This window comes from Haliaeetus albicilla, chromosome 26, assembly GCF_947461875.1.
Source record: "Haliaeetus albicilla chromosome 26, bHalAlb1.1, whole genome shotgun sequence".
Taxonomy (NCBI): Eukaryota; Metazoa; Chordata; class Aves; order Accipitriformes; family Accipitridae; genus Haliaeetus; species Haliaeetus albicilla.
In genome coordinates this window covers 2,594,774-2,611,203 of record NC_091508.1, presented here as the reverse complement: position 1 = coordinate 2,611,203, position 16,430 = coordinate 2,594,774, and the positions used below count along the sequence as shown (strand labels likewise).

Below are 16,430 nucleotides of genomic sequence, written 5' to 3'. Positions count from 1 at the left end.
GAATCCTACATGGTGTCATGCTTCATGTGAATTAAATATGCTGGCTGTGATACTGCAGTGTTTTTTAAATTTGTTTGTTTGTTCTAATGCATTTTCCTCACTGACCCCTGCCCCTGGTTTTTGAGCTGTTTGTACTTTAGATAGGCTTTATAAAGTTGTGCCTGCACCAAATCGACCTCAAATATCCTAGCTATTGAGTGTAGCCTGAATTGGACAGGTGATTTTATCAGCACATAAAACTTTCACTTGAATTCCTGAATTAAATGTCCATGCTTTTCTGGTTAAGTCCAGGGCATTGCCCAAAATATGCTAAAACCTGTTACTGAGCATCAGTTTCACTTTGCTTTGCAGAGAGAGGGCTAATGCTGCTCAGGCTCCTGATTTCACTTACAGTAGCAGCAGATAGCTCCTGGGAGAAAAGCATCTTGCTCTTGGAATATGTTACCCCTGCAAGGTTTGAGTCCCAAATGTACATGTTGTTAATTTGGTCAAGAGTTGGAATAAGGGAAAAAAAAAACTATAAGGCTGCTGGGTCTGTGGGCAGTATTTTGTCAGAGCAGTGGCACACAGTTGTGAAGCTGTCTGTCCTGGGTAGTTCCATCTATTACTTGTTCGGTCATTTGTGTCCGCTGGCTGTAAGATTCAGAAGTGTGTCAGAATACCACAGGGACCAGTAAGGAAGCAATTCCAATTATAATTACCTATCCCCAGCACTGCTTTGTCTGAATAGCGAAGAGTAACTTGGCTGGTATCTTTTCTGTAGATGCTGAAGCTGTAATCTCATTTGGAAGCCCCCAGAAGACCATTTGATCAAAGCCAACCATCAGATCTCTCCTCCTAAGGAGCCTGGTATTACATGACTATGAGATGTGCACAGGCGGGTGGCTACTCTGTAATTGCCTGGCTGTGACCCTATAAATATACAGTAATAGCATGTTCTTTTGATAACATGATAATTATGTCGGAAGGTACCATATCATTCAGTGACTGCTTACCATGTCACTTGCCGTTTTTAGATCTCATAACACACTGTCAAGGAGGAAATCTGTCAGGCAGTAACCCTGTAATTTGCATGTGCTTTCATACTCAATAGCTATTATGTAATTGCCAAGTTGCTCCAAATGTGTTCATTTAAGGGAATGCTGTCAAGGGCAAGAGGCTTCAGTCTGACCCTTGAAATTGGATTGTGTGGCTTCCTCCACCATCCGTCTCCAAGCTGGTAAAAGCACAGGCTTAAAGGAAAGAGCAATGTGAAGTGCAGGCTTGTGTTGGGTTTCTAACAAATGCATTGCATGGGGTTTATTTTTCTTAGATGTGGCTGCATCAGAGGGTAAGCTGATCAGGTGGCTACGTTTTCCATATGGGTTTTGAAATGTAGGTGGTTGGGTCTTGACAGCAAACTGTGTATAGCTGGTGATGGACTTAAAGGGTGCTTGCACATTGCACAGTTTGAAGCTAGCTTCACTGGAGCATCTTAAAATGATTTACAGAGGTAGGTGTATGTTATTCTCATTTTATATCTTTGAAGAAGGGGAACAGATTGGTTTAGCCAAGGTGACATACGAGTTGATGACAGTTGGATATGTCCCAGGTTTTACTTGCTTTTAACTACTCTACCATGGCTATTAGACCTCACTTTGTCTATTCTCTTTTAAAAATGTTTTTTTCAATTAGACTATTAAAGAGAATAGTCATATAAAATGTATATATTTGGTAAGGCTTCTTCAGTACCTGTTGGTAAATGTCCTTGCACAAGATGTAAGGACTGAAGGAAATGCATTTCACGGCCCATGTCTTATACCTCTAGTTGTTACAAGAGCCTGTTTGTCACAAGTTTGGTATAGTCATTGCTCCTTAAAGACCTGCCTAATTAAAGGTCTCCTGTGTAGCAGTTAAATCAGAGCATCCATCTCAGCAGGTGTCCATCTTGCCTGTTGGGTCTCGGGGGTCCCTGCAGGCAGCAGTGCTGGGTTTTGATATGACTTCCATCCTCAGAGGAAGGTTCTCTCCCACTGCAGTGAAACCCTGGGACCTTTTACTCCAGACTTCAGTTCTCCTATTTCATCTAATTTTGTCCTAAAGGCATTTGCCTACTCAAATAATCAGTTAACAATATAAAGACTGTGGCAAACCTTGACTGATTCCTTTCAAAAGAGAAAATGAGGAAAAAAAAAAAAGAAAAGAAAAAAAAGGGGAAAAAAAGAAAAAATTAAAAGACAATGCTATTTTAAGGCTGTATTTTAAATCAAGATAATCTTTGGTAGTAGGATACTGAGTAGCAATTGTCAGCTGGAGAGCTGAATGTCCAGGATATCCCAGCATGAAATTCAGATGGCTTTCTGGCAGCCTTTGCCTTGAAGTAGAAGATGCAGAATAAGTCTGGCAACCTTCAGGCTGAGCACTTGTAAACAACAGATGTTCATAACTGGAATCTTTTGGAAGAGAAGGGCAGGGAGCAGCGTGTACGTCCATGCTTGTAATTCTCAAAATTTGCAGTTAACACTGAGCTGTGTCAGGAGGACTTTAAGGGGAAATCAAACACTGATTTGAATGAGCAGCTTGCAGAGAAGTTCAACTTTAGTATTCTTAAAAGTGGAATGATTTCTTTAGAGGTGAGATGATACAGGCTGTGAGGGAGGTATCGACAAAAGCATTTGGATCACGTGGACTTCAGTTACTGTTGTTGTTACTATTGTTATTTTAATTGATAAATATTGTCATAGGCTATCTTGACCTGTGATTCTTTTTGATGCAGGTGATTCCTGAACATTTTTTTCTGAGTCTTTCAACTAACAACATTTGGAAGATTTTTCTAAGCATGAAGCATTCATTAATTCAGTGACCTCACTGAATCTGGAGAGCTAGGGATACATGACCAGTGAAAATTGATGTAAAACCCCAGGGAGGATCTTCGTGGTGTTTTTCATCATATCAGCGATCCTAGTATTGCACTGTATTGGTTGGTATGATTGTAGCTACTCTTACGGAGCACGTTGCAGAGGACAAAATACAGACAGGTTTGAAAAAGTATATACAGAAACAATTACGTCTCTGCTCTAACACTTGGTCTAGCCCTAGCTCTAGCGGTTTGTAGGGTGGACTTGACAATTGCACAGATCCGAAAATAACTTTTTCATCTCTCCCTTCACCTCATATCTAATTTTAGCAGGTAGTTCAGGTGAGCTGGGCATGAGGTCAGTACTGCAGAGTGAGCACCCTGTAGAGCTCAGACACCTGAGCCCGCAGGTCCCTGTTGGGATGGGAGAGGTAGTGCATGCAGGTTACTCTGCAGAGTGAGAAATAAGTCAGTTTCTCAGTTCCCAGGATCTTGATCACTATTTCAGAATGTACCAGGTCTGGAAATGTCTGTTGCACACCTCTAGGAAACAGATCCCGAATATTGGGGGCGGGGGGGCAGGGAGGTGAAACAGGAAGCTTCAGTTTTTGTATGTACCACCGGGAGACTTGCTTTAAAAAACTCAGTTTGAAGGAGGGACTGTCAGAGAAATTTTCTGTTCACACGGATGATATGACGTGCCTATGTTAATTTAAATGTTTCTGTCTTTCTATTTAGTAATATTTTCGTTCTCATCTGACTCATTCCTTTGTCTTGCAGTCCTTATGGAAACCCAGTATTCCTATTCCTGGTTTGTGGGTGTGGGTTTTTTTGTTTTGTTGGTGTTTTTTTTAAATCTAGTGTGGGGGAGGAGGTTGTTTTTTAAGATAATTTTTCTGCTGTTGCTCTGAACAGGGTTACCTTGCAATGCCAACTAAGTGTCGCTGGCCTTTGTCCCTCTCTCCTAATTGCCTTAATGCAGATAAATCTTGGATTGTCTGTGAGTTCCTTGTATGAATGAGTAATTTAATTAAGACGATTTGGATACTTGGGACTCAATCTTCCCATCTGATCTTTTGAGACTGACTGAAACCTTTGAAGTGGAAGTTGCACAGGACCCAATCAAGATAACACCCGGGAAACCACAGAGCTTCATACTTTGTGGTTCCTTAAAAATCTGTGCACAACTTCCTCTTCCTGCTCCCAAACACCCCGGATTGCTGTGATCTGGTGTAATTTAGGCTAACCTAAATAAACTCTCCAGATTCACTATCATCACACGATCTTTAAATGAGTATAAATAGTGCTTGAAATAAACCTAGATCTTGGCATCTCCCTCCTCCTCCTCCCCCTCTCCTTGTGAGGGAAGTTTGAGTCAAACAGTTGTAGTGAACGTGAAATCGCCAGCACTTTGGGAAAGTTCATATCCAGGTCCTAAAGTTTTGGGTTGATCTCATCAATTTTACTTAAGGGCGAATACTGACTCCAGTCATTCTGCAGAATCTGTGGAAATTGAGCTCACTCTTGATTATACTCCGCGGTCTCTATTGCATATTTTTCTTCCCTTTTTCATCCCTCCTCTGTGGTGACATGAAACTGGAAGCAGAGTATATTTGCCAGCTCCTTTGAGAATTGAAATGGTTAATGAAAATTGCAATTTGCTTCTCTGCCATCTGCTTGTGGTTATGATAGAAAAGGGTCTGTTGTAAACAGTTGTATAACTTCTGCTCTGTGTTGTGAAAACTGTTGCCATATTCTACCCCAGAAAATGCTGCATTTTTAGAGGTGCTTTAACAGTTAATGTGTGTGTAGTTTTCAAGGCTACTTGGAAGGTTTGAAGCAAGTAACTGCCTCTTTCCTTTTCTGTTTCATTTCTGTCTTAAGGCCTGCCTTTATCTGCTTTTTGTCAGTGCTAGGAAAATTGTAACTAGCAAATAATGAAGGAGAGTTGTTGTCTTGCTTCCTGTAAAAACCTTGCTGTGAAAACATTGAACCTGTACAAAAGCGAGGTACTGAACAAGGTACTGAAGGGGTTAGTAAAACCAAGAGACACCAAGAAATTAAAGGAATTTAAACGAAAAATCTTGAAGCGTGCAGAGCTGTGGTTGCATGAGGTTGAGCTCAGGGTGCGGCGCAGACCCGAAGGTGACAATCCCGGTCGCGGATTGGAAGCATGTGGGGTTGTGATTATTTTTTCCTGCAGGATGGCCTTTCATGTCTAACCACACGGAGTGTGTCAACAACCCATCTGGCGCCATTAGACACCAGCAATTTTACTCACCATGCTTTTCATGGACTCTTGGTATTCGTGCTATGTGCTGCCTTAGAATAGCTTCGGGTGTTGTGGTAGGGCAGCCTGGACAGCTGGGAATTGTCCAGTTAACTATTGCATCTCTTCTGGTTCCCGTTTGGTGCTTCAGTTTTCTTTGGAAAGCAAGGCACTCGTACTGTGCTGCTCTCTGGTCCCTTGCATGTATTCTTGTCTATAGTCATAACCCTTGGTCCTTGTTGCTCACAGCTCTTCCAAACTGCTCAAGGTGGGGTTGGACTGATACCTCAGCGAGGGCATCCATGAACAGCCAGGTGCTCTTAGTAGAGTAGATAGCAAAACTTCGTAACGAGATGGAGGATGCGATGGGAGATACTAAGGATCGAAACAGCTGAGTTTCTGGGTTAACAGTTCGTGCAGATGAATAGTAGTAACTTGCCTGAGAAGGCAGGTTAGCAGGCTGCACACAGCTGGACTTCTGGCTGCTTAGAGGAGATCTGCGGCTGCACTCGTCTTAGGAAAAGAGTGAAGCAGCAAAGTGATGAAGCAGTAACAGGCTGTTACGGGTTTGGAGGCAGGATTTTGAACAGCTAGAACAAGATCAGCTGGTGGACAGTCTGAGCTTTTTGTTCCTAAGTTTCATTCCCAGACTTGTTTACAGTAGTTGATTAATTTTCACTTGCTGAAGCTCTTGAAGGTTTAGAGGGCAAATACTAATTTGCTGCATAAAGTACTTCAATATCATTGGTGTACAGGAGCAAACCAACCAACTTTTAACATCTTTTAATACTGTCCTTCATAAACTGCTCTTTACAACCATCCCCAATACTGTCTCATTTAGTTTGCTTCCTGTCTTCTACCTGAACCACAGTTTGTCTGTTGGTAGAGATGGTGGCTCTCCAGATGGCGTGTATACCTCCAACCCAGTGCTGCTCCTTGAAGGAGCTCTTTCTGGAGCTGCCTTTCCTTCTCCTGCCCTCTCTTTAGTGGAAGAAATCTGGGTGTTGTTTCTTGTCTCACCTAAATAAAAAAACCCACCTTAATGCATATATTATGTAATAGAATCATAGAATTGTTTAGGTTGGAAAAGACCTTTAAGATCATAGAGTCCAACCATTAACCTAGTGCTGCCAAGTCCACCACTAAACCATATCCCTAAGTGCCATGTCTACATGTCTTTTAAATACCTTCAGGGATGGTGACTCAACCACTTCGCTGGGCAGCCTGTTCCAATGCTTGACAACCCTTTCAGTGAAGATGTTTTTCCTAATATCCAATCTAAACCTCCCCCGGCGCAACTTGAGGCCATTTCCTCTTGTCCTATCACTTGTTTCCTGGAAGAAGAGACCGACCCCCACCTGGCTACAGCCTCCTTTCAGGTAGTTGCAGAGAGCAATAAGGTCTCCCCTCAGCCTTCTTTTCTCCAGACTGAACAACTCCAGTTCCCTCAGCCGCTCCTCACAGGACTTGTTCTCTAGACCCTTTGCCAGCTTCGTTGCTCTTCTCTGGACACGTTCCAGCACCTCAAGGTCTGTCTTGTAGTGAGGGGCCCAAAACTGAACACAGTGTTCATGGTGTGGCCTCACCAGTGCCAAGTACAGGGCAGTGATCACTGCCCTGCTCCTGCTGGCCACACTATTTCTGATAAGAGGCAGGATGCTGTTGGCCTTCTTGGCCACCTGGGCACACTGCTGGCTCATATTCAGCCAGCTGTCGACCAACACCCCCAGGTCCTTTTTCTCTGGGCAGCTTTCCAGCCACTCTTCCCCAGGCCTGTAGCGCTGCATGGGGTTGTTGTGACCCAAGTGCAGGACCCGGCACTTGGCCTTGTTGAACCTCATACAGTTGGCCTCAGCCCATCGATCCAGCCTGTCCAGACCCCTCTGTAGAGCCTGCCTACCCTCAAGCAGATCAATGCTCCCACACAACTTGGTGTCATCTGCAAACTTACTGAGGGTGCACTCGATCCCCTCGTCCAGATCACTGATAAAGATATTAAACACAACTGGCCCCAGTACTGAGCCCTGGGGAACACCACTTGTGACCAGCCATCAACTGGATTTAACTCCATTCAGCATCACTCTTTGGGCTCAGCCATCCAGACAGTTTTCTACCTAGTGAAGAATACATCTGTCCAAGCCATGAGCAGCCTTCTCTTGTGGTAGCAGCTTTTATCTCCATTTCAGTGGGAGTCAGAGCATATGGCTCCTTATCTGCATGTGTGCCCTTCGAGGGCTGGCTGCAGCCTGGTCAGTACATGTAGATTCACAGTTCTATTAGCCGGGTCTTGTGGTTACTAATTAGCTCTCTGGCATATTAGCAAAACGAATGGTATGCTGCAAAGACTGGTTGCAGATAGGGGTGCAACTATTTGATTTATATAGCTTAACATCTAGCAGTTTCAACCTTACACAGTTCAGCATTTTGATCATTCCATCTGGTTTTGTGCGTCAGCAATATCTGCAATACAGGACACTAGAGTATGAAGGAAAATACTGTCTCTAAATAAAATCTATGCCTTCTCACATTTTCTTTTCTTTTTTTTTTTTTTTTTTTTTTTACTTAAAACACCAGGAGAACCAAAAGCCCAGAATACTTTTTATACCCCCTCCCACTGTACACACGTGTGCACTCCAAACCTTGAAGCAGTCCAGATCACAAGCTGCAGTGATTTCCTGAGCTTTTCATTTTTTTGAGGAAAAGAAACAAAGCATCAACATCAGCTGTTCCGAAACTATTCTTCTTTATCTAAAACTATCCATATTGCACTACAAACCCAACCGTTGATGTCATGAGAAGGGTAATGAAAGTCTGCTATGGCTTAATTTTCACATTTTCACGATGTCAGACATTGCTTGCAGCAGAGATTGCTGTCCTTTTAAGTGCAGAATATTCCCTTTTTCAGGGGAAATTAAATGGCATTTCTTTTAAGAGGAAAGAAATCTGATACAGTTGCGTACAATAATCAAGAAGAGCTCTGGCTTTCCACCAGAGATCTGACTTACTCTTTTCTAAATAAATATTATTGTACTGTAAACAAATGATAAACAGATCTAGAGAGAAGTAAATGATGTAGTTAAGACTACACCTAGATCTGCCAGTTTCAAACACTGCTGCGGGGCTGCTGGAGGACCATGCAAAATCATTGCTAATGTCCTTGCTTTCATCTAGTATGAAATGCTGCCTTAAGAAATGACTTACTCCTTCCAGTGGATGAAATGTTGATCCAAATAAACTGAGGTTCCTCTCATCTCCCCTTTTGCCCTTTGTATTGCTTATTTGCAGGGTACAGGGTGAATCAGCCATAATAAGGTGGAGTAAGTTCAAAGATGAGAAAATAAAGCTGCTTGTATGAATGTTGCCTTCTCTTTTGCTTGGGACAGATATAGATGCTTGCACATAATTGTTGTTGTACATGAAACATAACATTTTGTTTCCTATGCAGATGCTATTTAGCTAACTGGATGCTTGAAATCTTTTTATTGTGGTTAAGTCACAAATGCCTGAGACAGCACTGTGAAACCTATTGTCAGACACTGGAGCCATCGCTCTCCCTCAGGCACTGTAATTTATGAACAAAATCTTGGATTCAAAGGAAAAAATTAGAGCCTACATTTGGCACACGGTAGCTTGCATTTGCCTGATATGTTTGTTGGGGGACAAAAGCCCATGGCCATGTAAATGTAGTCGTGTGTAACTGAGGGCGTATTTTCTGTATGTGCAATAGCCATTTTATAGCCTTCCTCTCCTCTCCCTCAGTAAATCCATACATCCCATAGCTGAGTTTCTAGTGTTTATAGATGTAGAACATCATGAACAGAATAATTTTGTCCCCTTCAGGTAAAGTCCTATCCAATTCTTGTTTCTATTTTGTGTCCTTTATAGGAAGGATCAGAATGTGCTATCGCCAGTCAATTGCTGGAATCTCCTGCTAAATCAAGTGAAGCGAGAGAGCAGGGATCATACCACCCTAAGTGACATCTATCTCAACAACATCATCCCGCGCTTTGTCCAGGTCAGCGAAGATTCGGGGCGCCTGTTCAAGAAGGTAACTGAGTGTTACAACACATGTATTTTTGTTTGGGCCTTCTGAAATACAAAGTTTTGGCTATTACTTCTGGTGGAAGTAATTTATTGTTGACTCTGCCTAATACATGGTGCTTTTTTTCCTCTTTGTGGATAACTATGCTTGACTTACCTTTGATTTCTTTAGTAATTTTCTTCTAGTATTCTAGGATTTTCCCAAAAGTGGTCGGTTGAGATTTGTTGGTCTAAATTCAGGCCATGTTTTTTCCTCTTAACAAGCTCACAGTTTTGTATGCATTCTGAAAATTCTATTAAACAAGCAGAAGCCCTCCAGGTCTTCAACTCTGAATATAATCAAGAACAGCTCTCTAAAGAGAAATTTGTATCTGCCATGGAGGAGAAACTACTGTTAAAAGAAAAATTAGGGAGAATTCCTACCATGCTAGATAATAAAAGGTTGTATTGTCCTTCTCTGGAAAAAGGAGAAAATGCAGCTGAAGTCTCTTTTGTTAGCCTTGTCCCCTTTCTCTCCCCTTGATTTCCACCTGGAAAAAAAGGTGGGACAGTGTGTGAGGGTATTTTTCTCTTAAGAATCTGTTCTTCCAGTTGAAGAAACACGATATGGAAGCTTTGAAACTCCTATTAAATGGTAATGCCTAGTCTCTTCAGACGTCTGTCAATCGCTGTAACATCTGCTAGTTAACATGTTAAAAACACTGCAATTCTACCTTTGAAAGCAATTTCTCTTCCCCCACTCCCCACCCCCTTGCAATGTGTCATGATCTTGGAGAGTTATTTCTGTTATTGCAAGGCCTAGAGAAGGGAGTTGCAGAAGGACTCGAGCTTTCTGAAGAATGCTTTTATGGAGACTCATCCTAGACCACATTGCCTCTGAGAGAAACGGAAGAGGAACTCTTCTGATAAAAAAAAACTCCTAGCGTACTTTCATGTCTGTCTTTGCCTTCAGTGGTGTCAGTTGTTATATTAAAAAAGAGTCATGTGAGTAGTTTGTGACTTTAAAATTAAAATCTGTTTAGGTGCAGTCAGCAGTAATTGGAGTCCTCGTTGGCTTTTCACTCTGGTCTTGACAGTCTTTTGAAATGTCTTGAGGAGAGAGTGTTCAGATATTTCTTAACATCTCTATATTGCTTTAACTGATAAAGAGAGTCTATGTAATGCAGTCCCTTTAGACCGCTAGAAGATGAACAATGCTCAATATTGTGTGTGATATTTCATGTCAAGATGCACTTGAAGGAGCAGCATCTTGTGTGTTACCTGGAGAGCAGAATGCATTTGCTCTTTTACAGCAGGTATTTGTGTGTGTTGGCAACTGATTTCTATGGGAGAATGAAAATAAGTGCAAGTGCACTGTTGCGTTCCTTGTCCTCTGCATATTTCTTGAATTTTTAATGGATGGCAACGGATTATGAAAAATAAAGTGTTACATTCTGTTTGTCTTTTACTTCTTTTTTTGAGATATTGCCCAAGCAGAGGAGGAACCTTCTCTTTTTCAAGTAACGTCACACTAAGGCCTTTTTGACCTTTTAAAACTTCCTGGTAATTACATTATGGTTGATTAGACACTTACATGGGATTATTGAATGGCAGTTACTCTTCAATTCCTTTAATCCTTCCAAAGGATAAGTAATCTCCCCACTGAATTTCAACAAGGGCTGTGCTTGAGGAAGGTGGCTGAGAAAATGCCTCAGCAAAGAAGTACATGGAAATTGATATTATCCCAGTTTGGCTGGAAACTAGCATCTTAATTTTCAGCCCCTTGTATAAGCATGGTTTTGCCCTGTTTTGTTTTATTTGGGGCAGTAGGACTGGAATAAAAACAAACAAATAACCAACCAACGACAAAATACCCTTCTGGTTTCTTTCTCACAAGCCAAATGCAAACTCTGTATTAATTTGTGCAAACAAAAGGCACTTGTTACTAAATTCCAACTACTTGTTGTCTGACTGTTTGCCAGGCATACCAAACTGGCTGAAGGCCAAAACAGGTATTAGATTACTATTCCACTTGTGCTGGGTGGTTAAAAACAAAAATTGCATCCTGTCTTATCTAGAGTGTCACATAGTTGAGTAAGATAGCACCTGATAAATAAAGAAATTTGGCTGAACATGGACCTGCTGCTACTTGTGCTGTTTCACTAGAATCTCTTACCTTCCCGAGCTGCAAGCAGCAGCATGAAGTGGTACAAAAGCTACTATAGGCTAGAAAACAGATGTGGTGTGTTGCAAATCAGCTTTATATTCCATGGATTTAAAGAAAATGCTATCCATTTATAAAACCCCTATGTAGCATGCTTGTAGTACTCAGTATATCCCAGGAACAGTACAGACAATCTCTCTGGACCATAAGCAGACAAGTGGTACCTTGTCCCTGTTTTTTCATCCAGGAAAAGTGGATGAAGTCACTTATCCAGGGTTGCTCAGCAAGTTGCTGGCAAAGCCAGGATGCCTCTCTGATCAGTATCTGTAGGAATTGAAGGGGAATAATTAGGTGACTCAGCAAGATGTTTAGGAGTGGCATATATTTTTGTGCCTCTAACCGGAAGTTAAAACCATGCTAGCCCAAAGGGAAATTAGTCCTATTGATGAGAAAATCTACAGGAACATTCTCCTCCCTCTCCCCTGTAGCTTCTCCCATCCTTTTTTAAACTTTTGAGACATCCTTTCCCATTTTTTAATGGAGAAGAGCTACCATAGTATGTGACAGCTCAGAAAACTGAGCACTTTTTAGCAGTCTTGAAACAGATGTAGTTTATACAGGAGCTACATGGAAAATAATGCTACTGTGCCATGCTGCAAAACTTCCCATGAAGCTGTGGAAGGCAAATTCAGAGGTCCCAATCAAAAACCAAATGTGACTGAGCTCTGAATGGCATAGCTGAATTAGTGTGGTGCTACATCTCAGCAAATTTATGTAGCTTCTTCACAGATCTAATTAGCCAGGCTACGTCAGTGAAATAACTGGCTGTATTACTTCTGAGACCTGAGTTTCCTGCCTCTCTTGTGCCATGCAGTCGTTCCAGCTTATTCACTGATTCCACACTATCTCCTGTGTGGTGTAACACATGCAGTATGGTCACGCTAAAATGCACTGCAGTTTAATGAAATGCAGCCTGCAGGAGGAAGAGCCTTAGCTGTGTTGCTGTTAGGGCACTCAGGTTTAGCTTAACACAAGAGCCGTTTTTTACTGTTTTCCAACAGAAATTGTAGCTGTTTGAATTGTGCTGCCAATCTTGCTGCTGGTTTGGGAGCTCTCTGTCCTTGTGTCATGCTACCCAGGGAATCTATGTCAAAAACAAGGACACATTATTATTTGAAAGTCTGAGGAACATTATTTTTACATTTCTCTTTGGAAAATACCTTCTCAAAAAAGTTATACATGTGTCTGGCTGATTGCACGTGCTCTAGTAACGTTTAGGAACTACTCACTGGGTTGTAAATAATGCTATGAAATATGAAGAGGATAGTGATATAGAGATCCCTATTTGCTGAGGGCAGTTGGGATAAAATCCTGAGACATGAGATCTTTTTCTTGGGCTATTTATAATTTAGGGCTTTCTCAAATCAGTGCTTTGTATCATGCTGGGATTGAGCAGGTGAGCTAGGAAGGACAGACAGGGTAAAAAGGATGCACTTAAGATCCCTTTTGGTGCTAAACTCTTGAGTTGCTCTATCTTGCACTGTCTGAAGTGGTGAGCTTTTTCAGACGAGAGAGATCTAAGTACAGCGTGCAGCCGTAATCCAGCCTTAAGGCTACAAAGGGCCTGGATGGGTGTGATAAGGTCTGTGCTGGGAAGGAAACACATTGTCAAGGGCAGTGGAGATGCAGAGGGAAGCGGGGTGGGAGCTGGCTGTGTTGCAGCGGGAGCAGCGTGAAGCCTGATGTGGGCAAACCAGGTCTCTCTTTATCAGGAAGAGTATCAGTAGTCGTGGCAATGTGGGGTTTTTGTCTCTTCCAGCGACTGCAGTGGAGAATCATCAGGCTGAGACACTTTCTCATGTGTTCACTCTTGGACCCCTCGGACCAGTTATACAAAGGGCACAGCAATGCTGACAGTTGAGCTTGGATGGGTCTGTCTTGATATCAGTGTACTTCTGAAATTCCAGTGGTCATGCCTGCATTGCACACAGGTTTTCAGAGGGTTTATGTTCACAGTGTTTGGATTCACAGCGTCATGGGAAGCCTGCATGGTCTGTGGCTTTGTCTCATGCAGTTTTTCTGTTCGTGTCTTATGATGAAGAGATCCCTCTCCAGGGCTGTGTTACGATGTGGAGGGTCTTAGTTGTTTGAGTGTTAGATGGAAGCCTGCCAGCCACTTCAAAGGTATCTTTGCTGATAAGAGAAGCTGTGTTTGCTGCCAAAGCCAGCACTGAAGTGGTGCTGGATGTATAGTGTGTGTCAGCCCTGTTTCTTCCTGGCTCTTGGATATGTTTACTTCCTCGGTTAGCTCTCCCTGCAAAATCTTTGCATGTCTGAGCACTGGGCTGTTTGCATCAAACGTGGTTTTATATCTTATTGGAAACTTGCAACCTAATGCGTAGGTATTCTTTGAACACTGTACTCTTTCCGTACCCTTTGTTTTGGTTTCTCCTGAGGAAACACTTTTACATTTCAGTAAAAGATGTCGTCAGTAAGGGGCTTGCTACTATAGCAGTCTTGCAGATGAATCCTGTTGGCATCAGTGGGGATCTGGTGTTTGGCTTCAGCGGTGCTGCTGGCCCCAGGAACGATGTCAGTGCAATTCTGTGCTACTACAAAAGAAAAGGAAGATAAATGGTGAAATAAATAACCTCTCTCTTGAGCAAATAAAACTGGAAGGGAACTGGTGGAATTGTCCTAATAACAAATTGTTACACCTTGCGAAGGAGGTAATATTTTCTTATTTGTCCAGTAGTTAATGACGTAGCCCTGGGTTTCATACACGGTTGAAGTTTAAAGCCCATGTGCCACCCGGCATTGCTGTTCTGGTCACCTCTCCCTCTCCTGGAAGACTGTCCTGCTTTGATGTCAGCACCTGTTCTTGTGCACGCTCTGTTTCATTCCTCCATCTACTTTTGTAGAGAGCACTGCTTTGATTTTTTCCTGCTTATCCTCCTTCAGTGTGGCCCTTTTATTTATATATTTTTATATATGTAGTCAAAATGTTTTTCTATTTGAGCTGACTCCCGTTTTGATTTGCCCTTTTTTCCCTTTTCTCTCTATCCCCCTGTCACCCTGTTGTTTTAATGTGGCCCTTGATTTCTCTGCATGGTACAACCTTTCTGTTTCTCACATGGTTATCAGGTTTTCTTGCCTACGGACGTGTCTTTTTAGTGGGATCGCTTGGTATTATTTATATATGTATAGCCTTTTGAGAAGCAGTCTCTTTAATTTGGTACCTTTAATCACTCTGTTGTCTCTTTGAGATTTCTCTAGAAGTAGACTGATAGTCTTGTTCAATTTTAAGGAAAAAAAAAATCTTTTAAAAAGAATGGGCTGTGGAAGCCTCAGTCACTTTGAGCAGTTTCTGAACAAACTGATTTTTTTCAGTTTGACAGATTTTTGCATAACAAAATTGTGAAGTAATTGGAAAGTGTTAATAGGCAGAAAGACAGATTTATTCTGCATATGTGTAAGCTCCTGTGTCTGGAGGGGCCTCAGGACAGGCAGTGGCTGTTAGTCGGATGCTTTTTACAGCTTTGCCTCTAAATAGAGCCAGGTACCTTCTCAGCATCTGCCTGCCTTGCTGTTATGTGTCCCTTTCTTGCAGCGTTGGTCCTGCTGTGTTTATACCATAGGTCTTCTGCTGTATTTTTAACTTGGGGGTCCTTGCAGCAGTGCTAATTGGGAGGCTCACTGGAGATGCTCGGAGCTGTAACCCTGTCCTGCCCTGCTGTCTAGCTTGTACAGGTGGATGTGTCCTTTTGGTATAGAGTAGTGGGGACAGGGAAAAGTGGTTGCCCTACAAATCTTGCTTTGAGAGCATAGCATTCCTTTACACTATTGTATCAAGTTCAGTTGTGATATTTATGGGGAGAAAACCTTGTAAGGAATGAAGAAAACAAAACTGGGGATTTGAAATTTGCTTCCTGTTTAATACCGTTGATAGTGGAAAAAATGGTTTATCTACAAGTACACTGCACAGTATTTGATGTGAAATGAAAAATGCACAATGAGTTGGCTAAAAGGCTTGCAGTAATCAAGGAAGAAGAATTATTAATTCTCTTAAGGGGCCTGTGCCAAAGATGACCTACTTTACAGCTGCAGTATGTCTCATTGCTACAGTGGTACCAGAATATGAAAAATATTAAAATACACCACACATGCAAAAGCCACGCAAATGAAAGAAATGCACTGGCCAAAATGCTGGGCATTTAAAAAATATTTCTCCATAACAGCGTAAACACATAAATATAGAAATGCCGTAAGTAAAACTGTCACTGAGGTGTAGAGGTGGTAAGTACGTGCTATATCCCTCCCTGCTCTCACGCTTACATCCTTACCCACTGCATCTTCCTCTGCCTTAGGTGCCTTAGGAAATAGTAATGTTGAGTTCTCTACTCTTTTCCCAAAAGTTAAAGAACACAGAAGCCTGTTGTGCAATGATACTTTCTGATTTCTCACTGGGGAAACGAAATCTCCCGGTTTTCCTACCTGCTTATTTTTAGAACAAGTGGAACGGGGGAAGGGAGAGGGAGTGAAATAATTTGTGTAGTGCTCTTATCTGAGTTAGCAGTACGTAAATCTGCTTCTGAGTTATGATACCCCCCACCTGTAAGTGGAGTGGATGGTTTCTGTTGTGCTGCTAACACTTTGTACCTGCTCAGATGCAATGGTGCGATCAGAGCCTATTGCCCTGGGTGATGTACTGGATACTGAAAGCTACAGCTGGAGTAGTTTTACTGCATATGTTACAGGCTAAAAATGTCACTTCTGCATATAGACTGGGCAAGGAATACACTGCATTTGACCCTATTTAATGTGTGAAAGTAGTCCATTGTTAATACATTTTGTTTCTCATTTCCTGTATGCTTACGTTGTCTTTCACTACACCAGTATGCTCATCTTTATTTTGCTGCAGTGTGAATTCAGGTCAACCAGGAACAAGGGAACAGCAGTTGTACACTCCAGGTCATTCATCTGACTCTGATCCCTCCAGTCAGTTTTTCCTAGAGATACATCACAGCAGTTTGAAAAAGGGTATTGGGGAAGTTGGTAGCACAAAGCTGTCGTGCAGAGCATTAAAAGTGTGAGCAGAATTACAGAACGTTACTTCCAATATTTTACAGGACTTCACCACT

At 42.1% G+C, this 16,430-nt stretch overlaps 1 protein-coding gene across 5 annotated transcripts in view; it reads left to right on the top strand.

The window, feature by feature from the left end:
• Positions 1 to 16,430, top strand: part of SRGAP2 (SLIT-ROBO Rho GTPase activating protein 2) — a 115,283-nt gene that overhangs the window by 39,916 nt on the left and 58,937 nt on the right. For all 5 annotated transcript variants that reach the window (XM_069771343.1, XM_069771342.1, XM_069771341.1 and 2 more), the window contains one exon: positions 8,991 to 9,153. In XM_069771343.1, the coding sequence (XP_069627444.1) occupies positions 8,991 to 9,153 (163 nt within the window). The remainder of the gene's footprint in view (positions 1 to 8,990; positions 9,154 to 16,430) is intronic.